Source organism: Phocoena sinus, chromosome 3 (assembly GCF_008692025.1).
Source record: "Phocoena sinus isolate mPhoSin1 chromosome 3, mPhoSin1.pri, whole genome shotgun sequence".
NCBI classification, from domain to species: Eukaryota; Metazoa; Chordata; class Mammalia; order Artiodactyla; family Phocoenidae; genus Phocoena; species Phocoena sinus.
This window is the reverse complement of record NC_045765.1, coordinates 16,328,041-16,347,602: the sequence shown is the minus strand read 5'-3', so window position 1 is coordinate 16,347,602 and position 19,562 is coordinate 16,328,041. Positions and strand designations below refer to the sequence as shown.

General features: G+C 44.5%; 1 protein-coding gene across 3 annotated transcripts in view; it reads left to right on the top strand.

Moving 5' to 3' along the window:
• Positions 1-14,000, top strand: part of SNAP47 (synaptosome associated protein 47) — a 64,622-nt gene extending 50,622 nt beyond the window's left edge. For all 3 annotated transcript variants that reach the window (XM_032626145.1, XM_032626144.1, XM_032626142.1), the window contains one exon: positions 10,009-14,000. In XM_032626145.1, coding sequence (XP_032482036.1) covers positions 10,009-10,155 — 147 coding nt within the window. In that variant the 3' untranslated portion in view covers positions 10,156-14,000. The remainder of the gene's footprint in view (positions 1-10,008) is intronic.
• The last annotated feature ends 5,562 nt before the right edge of the window (positions 14,001-19,562 follow it).

Below are 19,562 nucleotides of genomic sequence, written 5' to 3'. Positions count from 1 at the left end.
TTTTAAATATAGTAGTGTGTACATGTCAATCCCAAACTCCCAGTCTATCCCTCCCTCCCACCCTTCCCCTCTGGCAACTATAAGTTCATTCTCTAAGTGTGTGAGTCTGTTTCTGTTTTGTAAATAAGTTCCTTTTATCATTTTGAGGGGGGGGGTTCTGCATATAAGCGATATCGTATGCTATTTGTCTTTCTCTGTCTGACTTACTTCACTTAGTATGATAATCTCCAGGTTCATCCATGTTGCTGCAAATGGCATCATCTCATTCTTTGCAATGGCTGAGTAATATTTCATCGTATTATTTCATAGTAATATTTCATTTCATTGTACCACATCTTCTTTATCCATTCCTCTGTCGATGGACATTTAGGTTGCTTCCACATCCTGACTATTGTAAATAGTTCTGCAATGAATGGTGTGCATGTATCTTTTAAATTATGGTTTTCTTCGGATATATGCCCAGGAGTGAGATTGCTGGATCATATGGTAGCTCTATTTTTAGTTTTTTAAGGAACCTCCATACTGTTCTCCATAGTGGTTTTAGCAATTTATGTTCCCACTAACAGTGTAGGAGGGTTCCCTTTTCTCCACACACTCTCCAGCATTATTGTTTGTAGATTTTTTAATGATGGCCATTCTGACCAGTGTGAGGTGATACCTCACTGTAGTTTTGATTTACATTTCTCTAATAATTAGTGATGTTGAGCATCTTTTCATGTGCCTCTTGGCCATCTGTGTGTCTTCTTTGGGAAATGTCTACTTAGGTCTTCCGTCCATTTTTGGATTGGGTTGTTGATTTTTTTTTGATATTGAGCCACATGAGCTGTTGTTTGTAAATTTTGGAGACTAATTCCTTGTCAGTCACATTGTTTGCAAATATTTTCTCCCATTCTGTGGGGTTTTTTCATTTTGTCTATGGTTTCCTTTGTTGTGCAAAAACTTTTGAGTTTCACTAGGTCCCATTTGTTTATTTTTGTTTTTTTTCCCATTATTCTAGGAGACGGCTCAAAAAAGATATTGCTGCAATTTATGTCAAAGAGTGTTCTGCCTATGTTTTCTGAGTTATTTTTGTGTATGGTGTTAAATAATGTTCTAATTTCACATGTAGCTGACCAGTTTTCCCAGCACCATTTACTGAAGAGCTCTTCTCTGCATTGTAGAGTCTTGCTTCCTCTGTCATAGATTAATTGACCATAGGTGTGTGGGTTTAGTTCTGGGTTTTCTATCCTGTTCACGCATTGGTCTATATTTCTCTTTTTGTGCCAGTACCATACTGTTTTGATGACTGTAGCTTTGTAGTATAGTCTGAAGTCAGGGGGCCTGATTCCTCCAGCTCCATTTTTCTTTCTCAGGATTGCTTTGGCTATTTGGGGTCTTTTGTGTTTCCATACAAATTGTAAAATATTTTGTTCTAGTTCTGTGAAAAATGCCGTTGGTAATTTGATAGGGATTGCATTGAATCTGCAGGTTGCCTAGGGTAGTATAGTCATTTTGACAATATTGATTCTTCCAATCCAAGAACATGGTATATCTTTCTGTTTGTATCATCTTTGATTTCTTTCATCAGTGTCATATAGTTTTCAGAGTACAGGTCTTTTGTCTCCTTAAGTAGGTTTATTCCTAGGTATTTTATTCTTTTTGATGTGATGATAAATGGGATTGTTTCCTTGATTTCTCTTTCTGATCTTTCGTTGTTAGTGTATAGGAATGCGAGAGATTTTCGTGTATTTTGTAACCTGAAACTTTACCAAATTCATTGATGAGCACTAGTAATTTTCTGGTAGCTGTTTAGGATTTGTTATGTATAGTATTATCTCATCTGCAAACAGTGACAGTTTTACTTATTCTTTTCTAATTTGGATTCCTTCTATTTCTTTTTTTTTTTTCTTTGCGGTACACAGGCCTCTCACTGATGTGACCTCTCCTGTTGAGGAGCACAGGCTCCAGACACGCAGGCCCAGCGGCCATGGCTCACGGGCCCAGCTGCTCCGCGGCACGTGGGATCCTCCCAGACCAGGGCACGAACCCACATCCCCTGCATTGGCAGGCGGACTCTCAACCACTGCGCCACCAGGGAAGCCCGATTCCTTCTATTTCCTTTTCTTCTTTGATTGCCGTGGCTAGGACTTCCAAAACTATGTTCAGTAAGAGTGGTGAGAGTGGACATCTTTGTCTTTTTCCTGATCTTAGAGAAAATGCTTTCAGCTTTTCACTGTTGTGTATGATGTTAGCTGTAGGTTTGTCATATATGGCCTCTATTATGTTGAGGTTTGTTCCCTCTATGCCCACTTCCTGGAGAGTTTTATCATGAATGTGTGTTGAATTTTGTCAAAAACTTTTTCTGCATCTGTTGAGATGATCATACGGTTTTTATTCTTCAATTTGTTGATATGGTGTATCACACTGATTGATTTGAGGCAGTGAAAAATCCTTGCATCCCTGGGATAAATTCCACTTGATCATGGTGTATGATCCTTTTAATGTATTGTTGGATTCAGTTTGCTAGTATTTTGTTGAGGATTTTTGCGTCTATGTTCATCAGTGATATTGGTCTGTAATTTTCTTTTGTGGTATCTTTGTCTGGTTTTGGTATCAGGGTGATGGTGGCCTCATAGAATTAGTTTGGGGATATTCCTTCCTCTGCAGTTTTTTTGAATAGTTTCAGAAGGATAGGTTAGGTGCCTTTTATCATGTTGAAGAAGTTCTCTTCTAGTCCCAGTTTTCTGAATTTTTATCGTGAAAGGGTGTTGGGTTTGTCATTGCCATTTCTCCATCAATTGAGTTGATTGTGTTTTTTTCCTCTTTGTTCTAATAATGTGGTATATTGCATTAATTGATTTTCTAAGAGTGAACCACCCTTGTATTCTGAGATAAATCCTACTTGGATTCAGTTTGCTAGTATTTTAGTATGTTGTGGTTTTGTTTTCATTTGTCTCAAAGAATTTACTAATTTCCCTCTTTGACCCACTGGTTGTTTGATTTCTACATACTTGTGACTTTTTTAGTTGTTTAGATTTCCAGTTTCATTTCACTGTGAAGGTACTTTCTATTACTTCAATCTTAAGTTTGAGGTTTATTTTGAGGCCTACCATGTGGTCTGTCCTGGAGGATGTTCTGTGTGCACTTGAGAAGAATGTGGGTTCTGCTGATTCGGATGGAGTATTTCGTGTATGTCTGTTGGGTCCAGATGGTCTATAGTGTTGTTCAAGTCTTCTGTTTCCTTACTGATCTTCTATCTGGGTGCCTTATCCATTACCAACATCTTTTTATTAACTTTTAAAGATAGTTAACAAGTATTAGACGGTTTTTGGGTTCAGGCTGGGAAGTTGGTTTTGTGCAGTTTTTAAATGCGAAATTGGACTGTATGCATGAACACAGTGTTGAGTAGGCTGCGTGGCCTTGGGCAGCATATGTCTGTCCATCCCATCTGTGGCATAGGGCTGGGGACTGATTGTTAGAAACATGGTTTCTCGTAGCCAATAAGTACCTTTGCCATGTTAGCCATGTGGCCTTCAGCAGGCTTCACATTTCACTTTTTACACAACAGGGTCCTGCCTTAAGGCTTGCATGGGTTTGAAGTGAGGATGAGGCCTGTACTATATGGAGCAGAATTCTAGCACATATTGAGTTCTAAATAAATGTATCAGTGGGACCCCAACTGTCTTTGACCTAGTCAACTCTGAAGAGCCCCAAACTTAATGCATTTTCTGTCTGTTTCATATTCTGAGAATGTCCCTGCTGAGGCATTTACTTCCGCATGTAAGATGAACCTTCAGTTTATTGAGCATTTCACTTGGTAGGGATTCCACTGTTCTCTTAAAAACATGGTTCTCATCATGGGAAGCTCTGATAGCAGCTTGGCTCCCAGGACCCCTCTCTAGTCCTGGGAGGTGCTTTCCCTGCCCAGACCTTGAGTTACAGGGGCCATCTTTGCTGTGGGCCATTGGGGCCATTTGTAACTGGAGGCCAGTCAGCAGACTTCAAGTGAGGGCTAATAGATCCCTGAAGACTCAGCTCTGAGTCTTGCTATACCGACACAGCCGTGGTGCCTAAGGCAGGTTTGTGCTCCTCCACCCTCTGCACTGAGAGGGGGTCGTGAGGAAGGGAGCACCGTGGTGGGGGAGCTCCTTAAAAGAGAACCCTGTGCTGCCCCTGTTCGTCCACAGGGCATCCTCAGGTCCTCAAGGAATGCAGCACAGAGGACAGGGTGGGATGCGGAGGGTGGTCTGTGAGTGCTGAAAGTGACAGGTTGCAGCTTAGGATATTCTTTACAACCTCCAGAGCTTTGGCTGAGAGGGAGCCAATTTTTCCCTCTTTACCTTCTTTACAGTATGTTCTACCCCAACTGGTAGAATTGCAGACAACTTGATTTATCCCAGCTCTATTCTTAAATGGTTGCTAGTTTCTCACTGCAAGAAAATTCAGTTTTTCAGTGGGTCAGTTTAATAACAAGATCAAGGCAAACAGTCTAGCTAATACTAACTCACTTTAGGTGCTTAATATTAATATACTAATACTCTAAATCCTGGAGTTCTGTCATGAGGTAGAGCAAAACATTTTTTTTCAGACTATAAGTTGAGGCAACAACTAGCATATTGTAGACATTTTAGAAATATTAAGGCCCGTACTTGTATGTACCATGTCCTTACACAGTGAAAGCACAAGCTTGGTTGTTTCAGGACCCCTTTGGGGGCACAGCTTACAGCAGAGCTTGGGGCCTCTGATTCCCAGACTTGCACACCTTGATAGCTAGCATGAGGCATACAGTTAAATACATCTGTTTTGATAAGTGAACCTCCTCTACTGGATGAGCTATTTTTCCATAATTTATTTTCTGTTTTTATAAACAAAATGGAAATGGTTGGAAGGCTAAAATGTCTCCATATCAGCTCTTATATCAACCCAGACGGTGTCTGTGCCACCTTTCTGAGGTCTGTGGTATTGCAGAGATGGAGGTCACTGTAGCATGTGACCAAAGCAGAAGGTCCTCCTCTTCCAGAGAGGACAATAACTTCTTCTCTGCCCTGGGGACCATGTGGTGCCTCCCACTTCCTGCCTGAGTCATCTCGGCTATCCCCCTTGCCGGTTACTGACGCTGTGAGTGAGCCCAGCATCCTGCCCGTGGGGAACCAAGCCTCCTGCTCTGGCTTTGTTGAGCGCCTGTGACCCCTGAGCTGAAGAGCACTGAGTGTTTCTGTGGGTTTTATTTCCAAGATACTGCTCCCAGAGGTATTGGCATGTATGTTTTTATGTCTTAACTTGTGGTTATGTGCATTATATATTTCTTTGGAGTTAGTTTCTCCTACAACTCAATGTACTATTAATCAGGTAATTTCTGTGTAGGTACAAATGTGGCTGGAAAGATGGCTGGCTGCTGGGTTTATTTATTAGTGGAGCAGAAACTTGGGGAAAAGTCCATTTTGACCCTGGTCTTTGACTCAGAGCCCAGCGAAGTCTCATCTGAGAGGCCAGTTGATATTCCAGAGGCTGGCAACATCATACATTGATGACTAGACAGCTTGTCATCCTGGGCTACAGAAGTAACAACTGTTTTTAAGGTTTGGCCAGACTTCATATTCTCCATTCTTTCCATCCCATGTTATATGGAATGCACACGATGCCATTTAATTACTTCAGTCCCTTTCTTAAAGGAAAAAGACACTGGACCAATATTCCAGTGGTACTAGTAGTTTGAAAGTTTACTCAGTAATTTTCTTTGCAGACTTAGTAGCTGTAAAGATCTCGTTTATATTTTTGTGGTATTAATTAATTTCAAGTGCAGTTTTGGCAGACCAACCAAGGGTCTCAACAGGCTGCATAGAATGGGTGCTATTTTTAAGGCCATCGTCTCAGTGAAGCTTTTTCCAAATGAAATTCAACAGGAACCAGCCTTTATTTGGACTGTACACTCAGTAAAATGCTCAACTTTTGTAGGCATGTCAGCAGTTCTTACAAAATAAGTTGTATGTGCCTTTTATTACTGTGCTTATTAAGTGTAGACTCAGGAACGTAGGTGTTCTTGCTTTTGCCACTGTTTCATTTTGGAAAGAGGCAGTTGATTCATTCTCTAGAGAAAGATGGCCATGGAAACGTAGGACACATAAGGTCAGTCACACAAAGTGGCCCTTGGTGGAAGTGCTATCGTGTGGTGATGTGGTCCTGTGCTACCTGGCACAGTAGCCACTGGCTACTGAGCACTTAAAAAGCAGTTGGTCCATGACTTCCCTGGTGGCACAGTGGTTAAGAATCTGCCTGCTAATGCAGGGGACACAGGTTCGAGCCCTGGTCTGGGAGGATCCCACATGCTGCAGAGCACCACAACTACTGAGCCTGTACTCTAGAGCCCGTGAGCCACAACTACTGAGCCTGCCTGCCACAACTACTGAAGCCTGCGCACCTAGAACCTGTGCTCTGCAACGAGAGAAGCGACTGCAGTGAGAAGCCCACACACCACAATGAAGAGTAGTCCCCACTTGCCGCAACTAGAGAAAGCCCGTGTGCAGCATTGAAGACCCAGCACAGCCAAAAATAAATAAATAAATAAAATAAATTTATTTAAAAAAAGCAGTTGGTCCAAGTTCATACTAACTTGCTAGGACTTCATATAAAAAAAGAATATAAAATATCTCATTAATAATTGTTTATATTGACTTCATGTTGAAATGATAATGTTTTGGGTTGATGGGTTTAAATAAAATATATTATTAAAATTAATTATACTATTTACTTTTTATTAGAAAATTTGAAATTACAGGTATGGCTCTCCCCTAACTGGACATCTTGCCACAGTTGCTCAGGGCTCTAAGAGCTGGCACAGGTTCTGGGGTGTGTGAATGGACTGCCTATTCCTGGTGGGAGCCCTTTTGCCATTTTTTAAGGGTCTTAGGCAATTTCTTTCAGTGTCTCAGTGATGTGACCTCTGAGTCATGGCCATGACATCTATTGTCCACGCAACGATCACGTCAGGGCTGCTCTGGGAGCTGGACCCCAAGAGCTTGAGCAAGTCACCCACCCTTCTCAACCTCATCTGTGAAACAGAGTTAGATCAAGGATCAACAGGGAATAGTTAGGGCACATTGCAGGGGTCTCATAACTCCTATCCTTATTTAGGATAACTGGAGGATGAGGAAACAGAAAACAAAACCATGTGTGTGTGTGTGTATATATATATATATATATATATATATATATATATATATACACACACACACACATATATATATATATATATATACTTTAATCGCCAGATTTTCTTTTCTCTGAAAGTGTACGGATGTTGGGATGAGAAAGCAAGATGAGAAGGCCACACAATATTATCAGCAGTGCTTATGTGATAGGCAGTAATTTGCATTTGAACTTTGGAGGAATTTTATTTTCTCTTAAGTTCTGTCTCCTGGTTTTCTATGTGCACTGTAATTATCGGAACGGAACAGGACAGTTGACTGCGTGCACTAAAGGGGATACATGGCTGCCTTGCTGAAAGCCCATCTCCTGCCATCAGTGCACGTGCAAACACTGATTGTTTACAGTTCAGAATCTGGTGGTCCTGAAAGACAGTTCAATTGAAAATAAACTCGACCACAGTTTGATATGATTGACAAGGATGTAGAGGTAGCAAAGAGAGCCGCAAGGTCTGTGCGGGCTGATCACTCACCATAGGAGAGAGATTTGACACCCTCCTCGAGGCTGTCAAATCGGATGCAGGTGTGTGACAAAGGGGACATTTTATGCAAGTTCCTGGTAGAATGGCCTTATTATCACACTAAAATGGAGGTAATGAGGAAGGAATAGTTGACCAGAGAGAACAGCATGGAAGGACCTGCCTAACGTAGTGATGAGTGGTGACTTTTTTATTATGCTCTCTGGGCCTCAGCCATATGAGATCATAGAAATGAGAGATGGAAAAGACCTCCTGTATTAGGTCATCCAGCCCATCCCCTCCAGAGCTGACTGACCCCACAGTGTACTTTCCAGAGCTCCGTCCAGTTTTTCAAGTGACTCAACTGATGGAGTTTCCACCAGCTCCCAGAAGGTGCAGAAAGGTGGTGTCTGAGACAGCTAACTTGGATCTGGATTTATTCTTTCTCATGACGAAGATCCCAGCGATGATGCTTTGTTCAAAGAGAGATGTGGGGGTGAATCCCACCTCTGTCACTAACTTGCGGATGACTGCGGATGACCCCAGCTCACCTCATCTCCACATCCCCCTCCAAAAGTGGGGTTGCTTTGCTGGGCTTCTTCAGTCTGAGTGTTCTAAGACTTGGCGGCGGCACCTTACGTAGCACTTTATGGTTTTCACAGCTTGTTCACATTTGTGATCTCATTTGAGCCTCACCGTTCTTAGGGCAGGAGTTGATCTTATTATTCTCCTGGCCATCTCCCTGCCTTTATTGTTTCTTTTTAATCAGATGAAGCAGTTCTCCCAGGCAGTGGGTGCTGGGCCAGGTGGTCAGGCATTCCTTTTGATTCTAAGCACAGAGCTGCTTCCATTTGACCGCGCGGGTACTATTATGCCTTCTGAGACACCACACGGGTACAGTTTACTCTCCTTGAGGTGTGGCCTCCTTTCCCGGCAGTAGCACTGCTCAGGATTGTCCCAGGCCACCTGTGGGACCTAGAGCTTTCTTGCCTGTGTCACCTGGTGGGACCTCTGGGAGCAGGGGGCAGGATTTCAGTGTGGAGTATGATATATTATCAATAGATTGCACTTGGGGTCCTCTGAGGTGGTCACCCAGGCTGTTCACTAGTAACATCCATCCCTGTGTGATAAAGGACTTTGAATGGATCTGTAGGCAGGTTCATCCACTGGGAGTTAGTAAGCAGGGCACCAAGGGCTCATCTTAATAATTCAGATTCTGCAGTTCCTTTTTCTTGACCTAACCAATGATCTGAAACTTTGCCTAAAAGAAAAGAGGTATTAACATTTATTGCAAGTAGTTGGTCATTAAGATTTCTCTTAAAACCATTACTTTTTGTTTCGGCGTGGGGATATTAAATTTTTAAACCAAGGTTCGGTAAGTATGTAATTAAAGTGCATTTCACAATATGCAACTAGTCCCAATAGAATGCAGTACAGTGCTGCTCTTAACTAGTCTATGAAACTGTACGAAGTATGACACGAGTCACAGAAACGGGGACGAGGAGCTGCCATCCAGCCTGGTTGGCTCCCTTGGTCTAGCCACGCTGGAGCAGCCCTCCACGCTGTGGGCGCCATCCTCCCCTGTGGCATCACTGTGTGTTTATGGCATTTCTGAGTGTCCTCCCCGTGTCTGCGCCCACAGATATCCTTTTTGCCTCTCCACAGAACCCTGCCGTCTCCCAGTTTTTCTCAGTAGGCCCACGGGGTTATGTTGTGTAACTGCTTCATCACCTTGGGTTGTTTGTGCTGTGTTTTGTTCTGCCTTTTGTATTTGTATGTGAAATATTTCAAACATGTAGACAAAAAAGTGTTTTGCCTTTCTTCTTAAATTTTGTTTTTCCAGCTTCAGTCTGCAGTTAGGCACTTGGATGCAGAAAGGTAATGAAAACAATGATTGGGTGAGAGCTGGAACTCAGATCTGAGTTGTAGGATCCAGATCCCTGGTTCTGCCCTGTGCTGCTTCTGTTTGCAGGAATTCCACGTGGATGTGGTAACATTCCCAGCAAGGCTGTCAGGGTTGGTGAAACAGCAAACCGTGGGTTGGAAACAGCAGTGCCGCAGGGGTGCATCTCCTGGGGCTGTGTGGTCAGTCTCCTTGCTTATGGCTTGGGGCAGGGCCAGAGAGCAAATACATCATCTTCCAACAGCTCTACCTCGCTGAAGGTCAGTGCCAGAAAGTGGCAGAACTGAGACCCAAACCCAGGGTCAGAGCTGCAAGCTCTGGCTCTGCTCAGAGTGTTCATCATTCCCCTTCACTTACAAATTTTCTGTAATTTTACAAGTACTGTAAAAATAACGGAAAGAAATATTGTCTGTTTTTGAGAGTATAAGAAAAGGCACCCCTCCTATCATTTGTACTTCCCTTGCAGATCCTGAGGAAACTAAAAGATCTCGCGTTGGATGCCGAATCAGAGCTGGAGAGACAGGATGAGGCCTTGGATGGCATCACTGCAGCTGTGGACCGGACAACCTTAACCATTGACAAGCATAATCGACGAGTGAAAAAACTGACCTAGAAGGACAAGAAAGCATAGAGGTGACTGCTTTTGTTGAGAATCACTTCTCTGAGTACGTTGTTCTCAACTCCTGCATGCTTCCTTTGAGATGAAGACCCCAGGAAGTCATTCCAAGTGCCCTGCCCCAGGAGGTGCACAGCTGCCTCAGGGTGAAGGGCTGCTTTTGACAGCTGTGAGCAGCTTAGCTTGGGGTGATTGTGGCTTCCACCAAGGGATTCCCTTGCAGGGAGCTGAAAGTGCAGCTGAAGGAGAGGAGTTCTGCCTGCAAATACAGCGAGCCATTTCCTCCCAAGGCCCTCTCGGGCTGCTTGTGGAGTCAGGAGCACACACGCATTCAAACATGGGCTGAGCCCTATTGAGGTGGCCACGACAGCAAGGTGGCTCTTCATTCTGAGGGTGGGCTGCACCCAGCACTCAGGGACCACTTTGCTTGGCCACAATCCCAGGTCTCCAGTGGCACAACTAGCTGCATTTTCATCCTTTTTCCATTCTCAATAAGCATAAAAAGGTTGGTTTAAGTCTCTGTGAAAGAAATCTACTTATTTCTAACCCTCTGCCTATCTGAACACTCTAGGCATATCCTATGTCAGCAAAATCTCTTCTCCAGGATCACATTCAGGTCTGAGCCTGCCTCTCCTACATGGGCTGCTCAGCACAGACCCCACTGCCTTCACTTTGTTCCATTTTTCTTTGGTGAACAGGTCAGTTTCTTTTTGGTTGTATTATAATTTCTAACCAAAGCTGAGTCTAGTATACCTCAAGGTCATCCTGTAAGCACCTGAAATATTTTCACTGCTCAGTTTTTAGTCAAACATGAAAATAGTACATACTGCACCTATTTTAAAAAGTGTTAATTTTTGCTTTTTTGCCCCATTTCTACCCAGAAACAAAAGAGAAATGCTAGCTTTAGAATATTTTTTGAAGCTATGCATTGATGCTGCTTTTTGCTTGGTTTTGGGTATCTTAGTGTGTCCCTGGGAGAGCCCCTCATGGGGAGACAAGAGGAAAGTAGAGAAGTGGGTGACCTCCCCCGATTCTCACAACAAGCCACCTCCAGACTGCTTTGAAATAGCATCCCAAAGAACCTAGCACAGAGAGGCTCATTTAGACCTTGTAGAGATGTTACTTTGAAGCGCCTTTCCTACAGCCCTCCTGGGATGGCGCTCGCAAGCCCTGTGCTGCCCTGTTGCACCACTCCACTTGCATACTAAGTCCTGGATCGTTTTAAGAATTAATTCACAGATGCAGTGTAAGTTTTCTGGGGCTGCCCCAACAAAGTACCACGAACAGGAGGCTTACAACAATAGGAATGTACTTCCGGAGGCCAGAAGTCCAGGATCGAGGTGTAGGCAGGCTGTGCTCCTTCTGGAGGCTCTAGGAGAGGATCATTCCTGCCACTTCTAGTTACTGGTACCTCCATGTATCCCTGAGCTTATGGCCACATCACCCCAATCTCTGCCTCCATCGTCATGTGGCCATCTTCCTGTGTTTCTGTGTCTCAAATCTCCCTCTCCTCTCTCTTATAAGGATCCATCCTAATCCAAGATCATCTTATCTTGAGATCCTTACCTTGATGACATCTACAGAGGCCCCATTTCCAGATAAGGTCACATTCAGAGGTTCCCAGTGAGTATGAATTTTGGGTCACCTAGGGATGCCCAGCCTTGTCATAGCTGACCCATTCCAAAAAGACATGGAATGTAGCACTTTTAGAAAGTAATGTTCATAGGAGTCTTTCAGTTCTTTCCTGTTTTGCAATTTGGTATATTATATTCCTAGTCTCCGTTTGTCTTACTTGGTTAGTACTTACTAACTTCCAAAATGACAGGTGGACCTGTTCTGTCAAGGTTTCTCACACTAATGCAGCATGTGAGCAGTTTGCTCTTGACCTTTCCTGGCACATCAAGTGATGGAGGGAGCTCTTGGAGCTCATGGTCATTCCCGGGGGTCTGAGCCCCATGCAGCCCCTTCTAGTGCTTGATGACAGGGAGGTCAGGGAGGACATGGCAGGTGTGAAGATGTGTCAGCAAGGACAGTTATTGAGAGCTCATGCCTAGAGGCAGCAGCAGCTGGATCACGTCCCTAGGGAACTTGGAGGAATGCTGGAGGAAAGGCAGCTCGTGCCCTGGGCACAGGGCAAGTGCAGGTGTGCAGGCTGTGCCCAAATACTGTAGCTTCTCACAGCAGCCCATGAAGAGTGAGTTCCCCTGAGGTAGAGTATGTGGTTCTCACCGTGGCCACACACCGGGCTCATGCCAGGAACTCAGAAGATACAAACACACACGCACACACACGTGCACTGACCCCAGGCCCCTCAGTCAGAATCTCTGAGGGTATATACATTACCCAGATGTTTCTAATGAGCAGAAGGGGAAGATCCACAGGCCAGGTGACTTACTGCCCCTAGACCTGCTCTCTCTCTACATCTAGCTCTAGAGAGCCCTGAACAGCTGAAATGAAAACGGATCTGTCCCACTCATGATGCTCTTCTGAATCCAGGTGGGCACTGCTCAAGAGTTCCCAGTGCAGCCTCCAGCCACCAGCCAGCCTCTGCTTGTCCTGAGAACAGATACCACCCAGCACTCATGTGGCATCAGGGCTGTACATACCTCGGCTGCTAACAGGCCTCTGGAAAGCAGGGGGCCAGGACTCTTGGTGATCCCTCGCCAGGAGCAAGCCCTGAGCTCTCTGGGCCTCACGCTCTCCTAATCCATCACCTGGGGATGCATAAAGCCCAGACACTCTGGGCATGAAGGTGTATGGTACAGAAGACATTGTACTGCTGGAGGATTATTCTCCAGGCCTTTTCTGTCCCATGAATAGTTAAATTGATAGAGACTATGGTCTGTTTATGTGGAGACATAGAGTGTAAAAAAAAAAAAAAGGCCATCAAGGGCCATTTTATGCTATTTTTTTTAACCTTGGCCCTAGAGTTAACTTTTTTAACCTTAACCCCTTCCAGAAGCAGAAAATCCATGTGCCAAACTGTTAGTCACCAAGGCTGAAACAAAATTGCCAGGAACTGTATAACACCAGGCATTGATTCCCACGGCACACTGATTCCCCACCCCCAGGTGCACTAATTCCACCTCCCATTGCTCCCTCAACTTATGGTGCACTGACTCTGCCTCCACACTTCAGACATGGGAAGGACACGAGGGGGAACAGATATTATGATGCTCCTAGAAGCAGTACCAGGGGAAGGAGATGAGCAGGTAGGCTGGTGATGTCTCCTGCCATCCTCAGGCAGCCCAGGTGGTAAGTGCCGTGATGGTTAGAACCAAGTGGATCCCATCAGGTGAGTAGACCCTCTGGAGAGTGGCAGGAAGGGCACGCTGAGCCTGTTGGCATCATCATCGCTGGTGTTTGGATCAGGACCTATTGTGTCTCCTGTTTTGTTTTTTACTTTCCTGATGTGGAGTATGTCCTCTAACATTGACATTGGGTTTATGTGTGGGGTCAGGCTCACCCACATGAGTACCAAACTCTATTTGCCGCTGTTTAGCCTGTGACTGAGGGGATTATGAGGGGATTATGTTAGTTTGTTGTCACCTCGTAAGGTGTTTGTACTTCCTAAAACATGTAACACTTTGAGCTCAGTTTTACACTCTGTAGAGGTGGGCAGAATACAAGACCCACGTCTGATGCAGCTGTGAGACCAATATTGAGCTGAAATGAAACTGCTTTGACATTTCATCAAAAATGGCTGATCCTTTTGTTTGTTTTGTTTCTATATAAGGGTCAGGTAGAAAATATTTCATCTTTCAAGGCATATGGTGTCTGTTGTGAACAAATGGCCATGCTATGTTCCAGTAAAACTACCTGTGAGATTAGAATTTCATATATGTCATGTGTCCTGAAATGTTATTCTTGTTTTGATTTTCTTCGTTCAACCATTTGAAAATTCAGACATGTCCTTAGCTTGCAGACCATAGGAGAACAGACTGCAGGGCTTTGTAGTCACCTGCCCAGGTGAGTGTGTTCCTTTTGAGGTTTCACATAAAGTTGTCCAGCATTGTCTGTCCTGGAGGGCAACTTACTTCCCTCCTCAGCCCCAAACTCAAGCATGGCCTGAGCTCTTCACATGCCACTGCTGCTGGTGGCCAAAGCTGAGCCTAGGGTTGCGGCTGAGAGGGTTCTGGGTATTTTTGCCATAAAAAATAAAAAGGGCATAATGAAAAAGACAAAAATGGCATAATGAAACATGAAAAATTAATGACAAAATCTTTAAAAGATTTTATTATGGGAAAATGAAAATACTAAAAATATTTTAATACAATTAAAATGTGTGTAGATTCATGGTTATAGTTGTATTTGGGTATAACTTAGAGGAAGTGATGATACTTCCTTTCTCAAAGTCAGTCATTAGGGATTCAGGATCTAATATCAGTTGTAAGTTCTTTACGATATAAAAAAATCTGTTGTCTCTTCAGGTTTTTCTGGAAGTAAAATAACAGATGAAGGATGCTATTTCTTATCAATATATTTCTTGTGTATAACTGGTAGTACATATCTGGACTACATTTAAACGTTCCATCACATGTCCAGTTCTTATATTTAACCAAATCATCTAAGCAAGATCTGTGCCAAATGCCAAAATTCTGGTTACATCATGTACTCCGCTATCAAATAGGAAAAACGTTTCACCATTTTCAAGAAACTTATGCTCATCAGGAATCACGTAACCATTTATTTTTGTGAGGAATAGGAGGTCCTAGATTCTTCTTTTCCCTCCAACTTCTAATATTGCATAAGTTTGGTAAAGAAAGCAGAGAACAAGCTGCCATATCTAAATTAGCTAAAGAATCGATAATTAATGCTCTCAAAGACTGTTGTGAATTAGTTACTTTATCTTTTATGGCACAGTTGCCGTACAGCCAATTAGTTGTGTGACCGAAATGCTTGCAGCAAAGATGCTTACAGCAAACATACTGGTCATAGGCTGGGAGACCCCTACCACCTGCTCAGCTGTTCAGAGCCTCAAAGCCTGCACTGATGGCACAAAGTCAGTCCTGTTCCTTTTAAAGGCAGAAACAGGAAACTGTAGAGAGAGGGGAGTGAGATGGGAAATGACGGGTACTGGTTTCCACAAGTGATCTTCTCTGGAGGCCCCAAATCAGCACACACACAAATTTTAGGAGAGAGGAAAAAACAAAAGTCAATCCTTGAGGGCTTCCCTGGTGGCGGAGTGGTTGAGAGTCCGCCTGCCGATGCAGGGGACACGGGTTCGTGCCCCAGTCTGGGAAGATCCCACATGCCGCGGAGCGGCTAGGCCTGTGAGCCATGGCCGCTGAGCCTGCATGTCCGGAGCCTGTGCTCTGCAATGGGAGAGGCCACAACAGTGAGAGGCCCGCTACCGCAAAAAAAAAAAAAAAAAAAGTCAATCCTTGAGACATTTTCAAATAACACAGGAAACTCAACTATATGCAGTCAGTTGGGGTGGGGGCTTTGGTTTTGGGTTTGGTGAAATGGCCTCTTGGAGACACTTGTATTGATTGGGGCCTCAACCCTGGCATGAGACCACACGACAAGCAGGTGCCTCCAAGGCCCCACTGGTCTCACCTGTGAGGAGCCCTCTCCCCTTTCACTGATCCCAGTTTAATTATTAGCTATGGATTTGAATAAAACTTGAAACACTTGCAAGTTGTAATCAGTTTTCACATTTGCAACTGATTTCCACAGCCACATAATATCTCAAGCTTTTGGCACCCATTTGGAAACTAAGAACAGCAGTGGGTTTGCTCAGGAGGTAATTTTCCCTGATTCATTTTGAAAGTGAAAAGTCACAGGGTTGGTCCTTCAGCTAGGGTGGTCCTGCTTCCCAAAAGGACTGCTCAGTCTCATCCCTCAGCTTCCTCAGTGAGAAGTAGACTGGCATGGGCAGAGTGGGGAAGGCATAGATTCAGAGACAGCAGGAGCTGCTCGCCAGCTCAGGAGAGCCATTCAGGGGCCACGTGCAGTGTCCAGGTGAGGAGACCCAGGCTGCAGGGGTGGGGAGCTATGAGCAGGACCATGGTCAAGGCTGTGTTCTGTGGGCCTGACTCATGTCCTGGGCTCTCGCTGGTTAGGCAACCAAGTCCAGGCCATCCCATCATGAGTGGCTACTGTCCTGGGGGGCACTGGTGCCGTACTAACTGTCCAACATGTTCTCCCACCAGGTCTGAAGCAGCACTTGTTCCTCAGAGCCCTCTGGATTTTACTCTTATCACCTATCACAACCTCTGCCCCTTTGTCTCACTCTGGGGAGGCAAGTGTGAGCTAGGGAATGGGCAACTCACTTCCCCCATCTATCCCTTCTGGAAGTCGGAGGGTTAGGGAGCTCTAGGGCATGTTTCCTAGAATGAGTAAAGGGCAGGGTGCAGAAACCCAGCTGTACATGAAGGAGGGTCAGGGCCTCACAGGTGTCCCAGGATGCCTCTTCCTCCACACTCTTAGGCTGCTTCCACCCATCAGCAGTGGCTGTTCTGTTCCCACACCTGGCCCATGGAGCTGGTGCTGAGAGATTAATGAGGCTGGCCGTTTTTTAGAGGCTCAGGGCAGATGCCTTGGAAAGGGGTGGGAGGTGGGGTGCAGCCATTGGGCTCCCACACCATGGAAGGTGAGGAAAAGCAGAGAATGCACAGCCTTGTGAAGTCCCTTGGGTGTAGTTGTTTGGACCTTGCGCTGCATTTTCCAATGGAAATGACGCTCTAGAGGGCAGTCTCCTAATGTGATGGCAGCATTGAGATGCACAGCATGGGAATGAAGATGATAGGGATGGGTCAGAGGGCAAGGCCAGGGATCCCATTCCCAAGTGCCCAGTAAGTGGGTCATCTGTGAATCAAACACTCAAGTCTGCTCATGTGTGCTTGCCTTGCTCTGAGTGCTTACCTTGCTCTGAGTGCTTACAGAAGCTCCCCAGAGGGGAGCTCTGTTTACCTTTCTTATGGGCAAGGAAACAAACACCTAACTCCCACCCAGGGTCTGCACTCAAGCCTCTGGGGGCTGCTGAGATCCTGACTGCCCAACAGGAGCAAACCCACAGGAAGGACTGTGGGGAGAAGGGAAAGTGTCCCAGGTCGTGGGTGTGGTCTGGATGAGCCAGGGTTACTTACAGATCCAAACCCACCCATTTATGCCCCATCTCATAGAAAACTGGTTTCTTTTCGGAAGCAGTAGCTGCCTGCTAAACTTTCAGACCACCTTTCTTACCAATTGGCTTGTTCATGTAGGACATTGCCTTGGTGCAGGAGGGTCACAGAGAGGGGTTGAAGCAGTAGCTGGGGAGGCGGTGAGATGCCCTCTGGGACACTCACTGTCCTGATCCCTCCAGCTTAACCCCAAATCAGGAGGTGCCTGAACCTGGAGCCTCACTCACTCCGTGTGCTTGCTGGAGTGTGTGGTCATGAGGAAAGACACCATTGCATCTTGTTCAAGCCCACTCTGACCTCTGGGTCCTATGAAGTAAGCACTCTGCCCTCTTGGCATCATAAGCTAGCCTGAGGCTGCTCACAGCTCCACCCACTCTTGCTTGCTTAGCTCTCCCTTGTCACACTGCCCAGCACAGGAACATCATCATGGGTGGGGTCTCCCTGTTACTCTGCCCTCAGGGTCCACAGACCTCAGCATGGGTGGGTTCTCCCTATCACCCAGCCCTTCACTCTTAACCAGACCTTACAGCATGGAGTAGGGTCTCCCCCTCACCTGGCCTGGCTGCAAACTGTGCAAAAGAGCAGATGGAGGTGTATGATCTTCCTGGGGCTGCTATAACAAAATACCATGAACTGGGTGTCTTGAAACACCAGAATTTAAGCTCTCACAATTCTGGAGGTCAGAATTCTGAAATCAAGGTGTCGGCAGGGCCCTGCTCTCCTCAGAGGCTCTAGGGGAGAATTCTTTCCCCTTTCCACCTTCTGAGGCTACGTCTCTCCATTTCCACTGCATCTTCGCATTGCCTCTTCCTCTTCTGTGTGTCTGTCTCAAAATTCCCACTGTCTCTTTCCTATAAGGACACTTGTCAGTGGATTTAGCATCCACCAGGCAATCCCGCATGATCTGCTCATCTTAAGATTCTTAACCCAACTGCATATGTAGAGACACATTTTCCAAGTAGGTCATATTTACAGGTTCCTGGAATTAGGATTGGACATATCTTTTGAGGGCAACAGTTCAGCCTATTATAGTCTGCCTGCTGTTCCTCCTAAATTCACATTCATCCCACATACAAAATACATTCACTCCATCCCAACATCTCCAAGAGTCTCAACCCATTATATAACAGCTCTTCATCCAAAATCTCATCTAAATATCATCAGCTCTGATCTCATCATCTGAATCATCTAAATCCAGTATTGGTGAGACTCTTGGTATGGTCCATCTGGGGCAAAATTCCTCTCCATCTCTGATCTGTGAAACCAGAAAACAACTTATCTGCTTCCAAAATACAGTGGTGGGACAAGCACGTGATACATGACAGACTGTTCCTACTCCAAAAGGTTGGGGGAGGAGAGGAGGAATGGAAGTTAGGAAGGGTCACCAGAGTTGCTTGTTTCCTGTCTGGCATGTGAGGAGCTGGGAAGTCGCTACTCCATCCTAACAATTTAAAAACTGAACAGACAGAAAATGAACAACCCTTCTTGGATCCATTAAAGAAGTGAGTTCACAGGGCAAACTTCCTAACTCATTCTAGGAGGCCAGCATTTCCTTAATACAAAACCAGACAAAGGCATTACAAGAAAACTACAGACCAATATTTCTCATGACCATAGATGCAAAAACCCTCAACAAAATATTAGCAAACCAAATCAACAATGCATAAAATGATTACACACAATGACCAAGTGGGATTTATCCCATGTTTGCAAGGCTAGTTTAACATTCAGAAAACAATCAATATAGTCCATCACATCAACAGACTATAAAGAATGAAAATCACATGATCATATCAATAGATATAGAAAAAGCATATGATAAAATCCAATACTCATTCATGATAAAAACAGCAAACTAGGAAGAGGGGAGATTTCTCAACTTCATAAGGAACATCTACAAAAAAATCTACAGCAAATATCATAATGGTGAAAAACTAGATGTTTTCCTGCTAGAATCAGGAACAAGACAAAGGTGTTCCTTCTCACCCTTTTCAACATTGTACTGAAAGCTAATGCAATAAGATAAGAAAAAGAAAAGTATACTGATTGGGAAGGAAAAAATAAAACTTTATGCTTGCAGAGAATATGATTGTCTATGTAGAAAATCTGATAGAATTGACCAAAAAACCCCAAACAATCTGCTGGAACTAATAAACCGTTATAGCAAATTTGCAGGATACAATGTTAATATACAAAAGTCACTTTCCTATATACTGTTGATGAACATGTGTAATTTGAAATTAATGTCATTTGCATTAGCACCCCTCCAAATGAAAT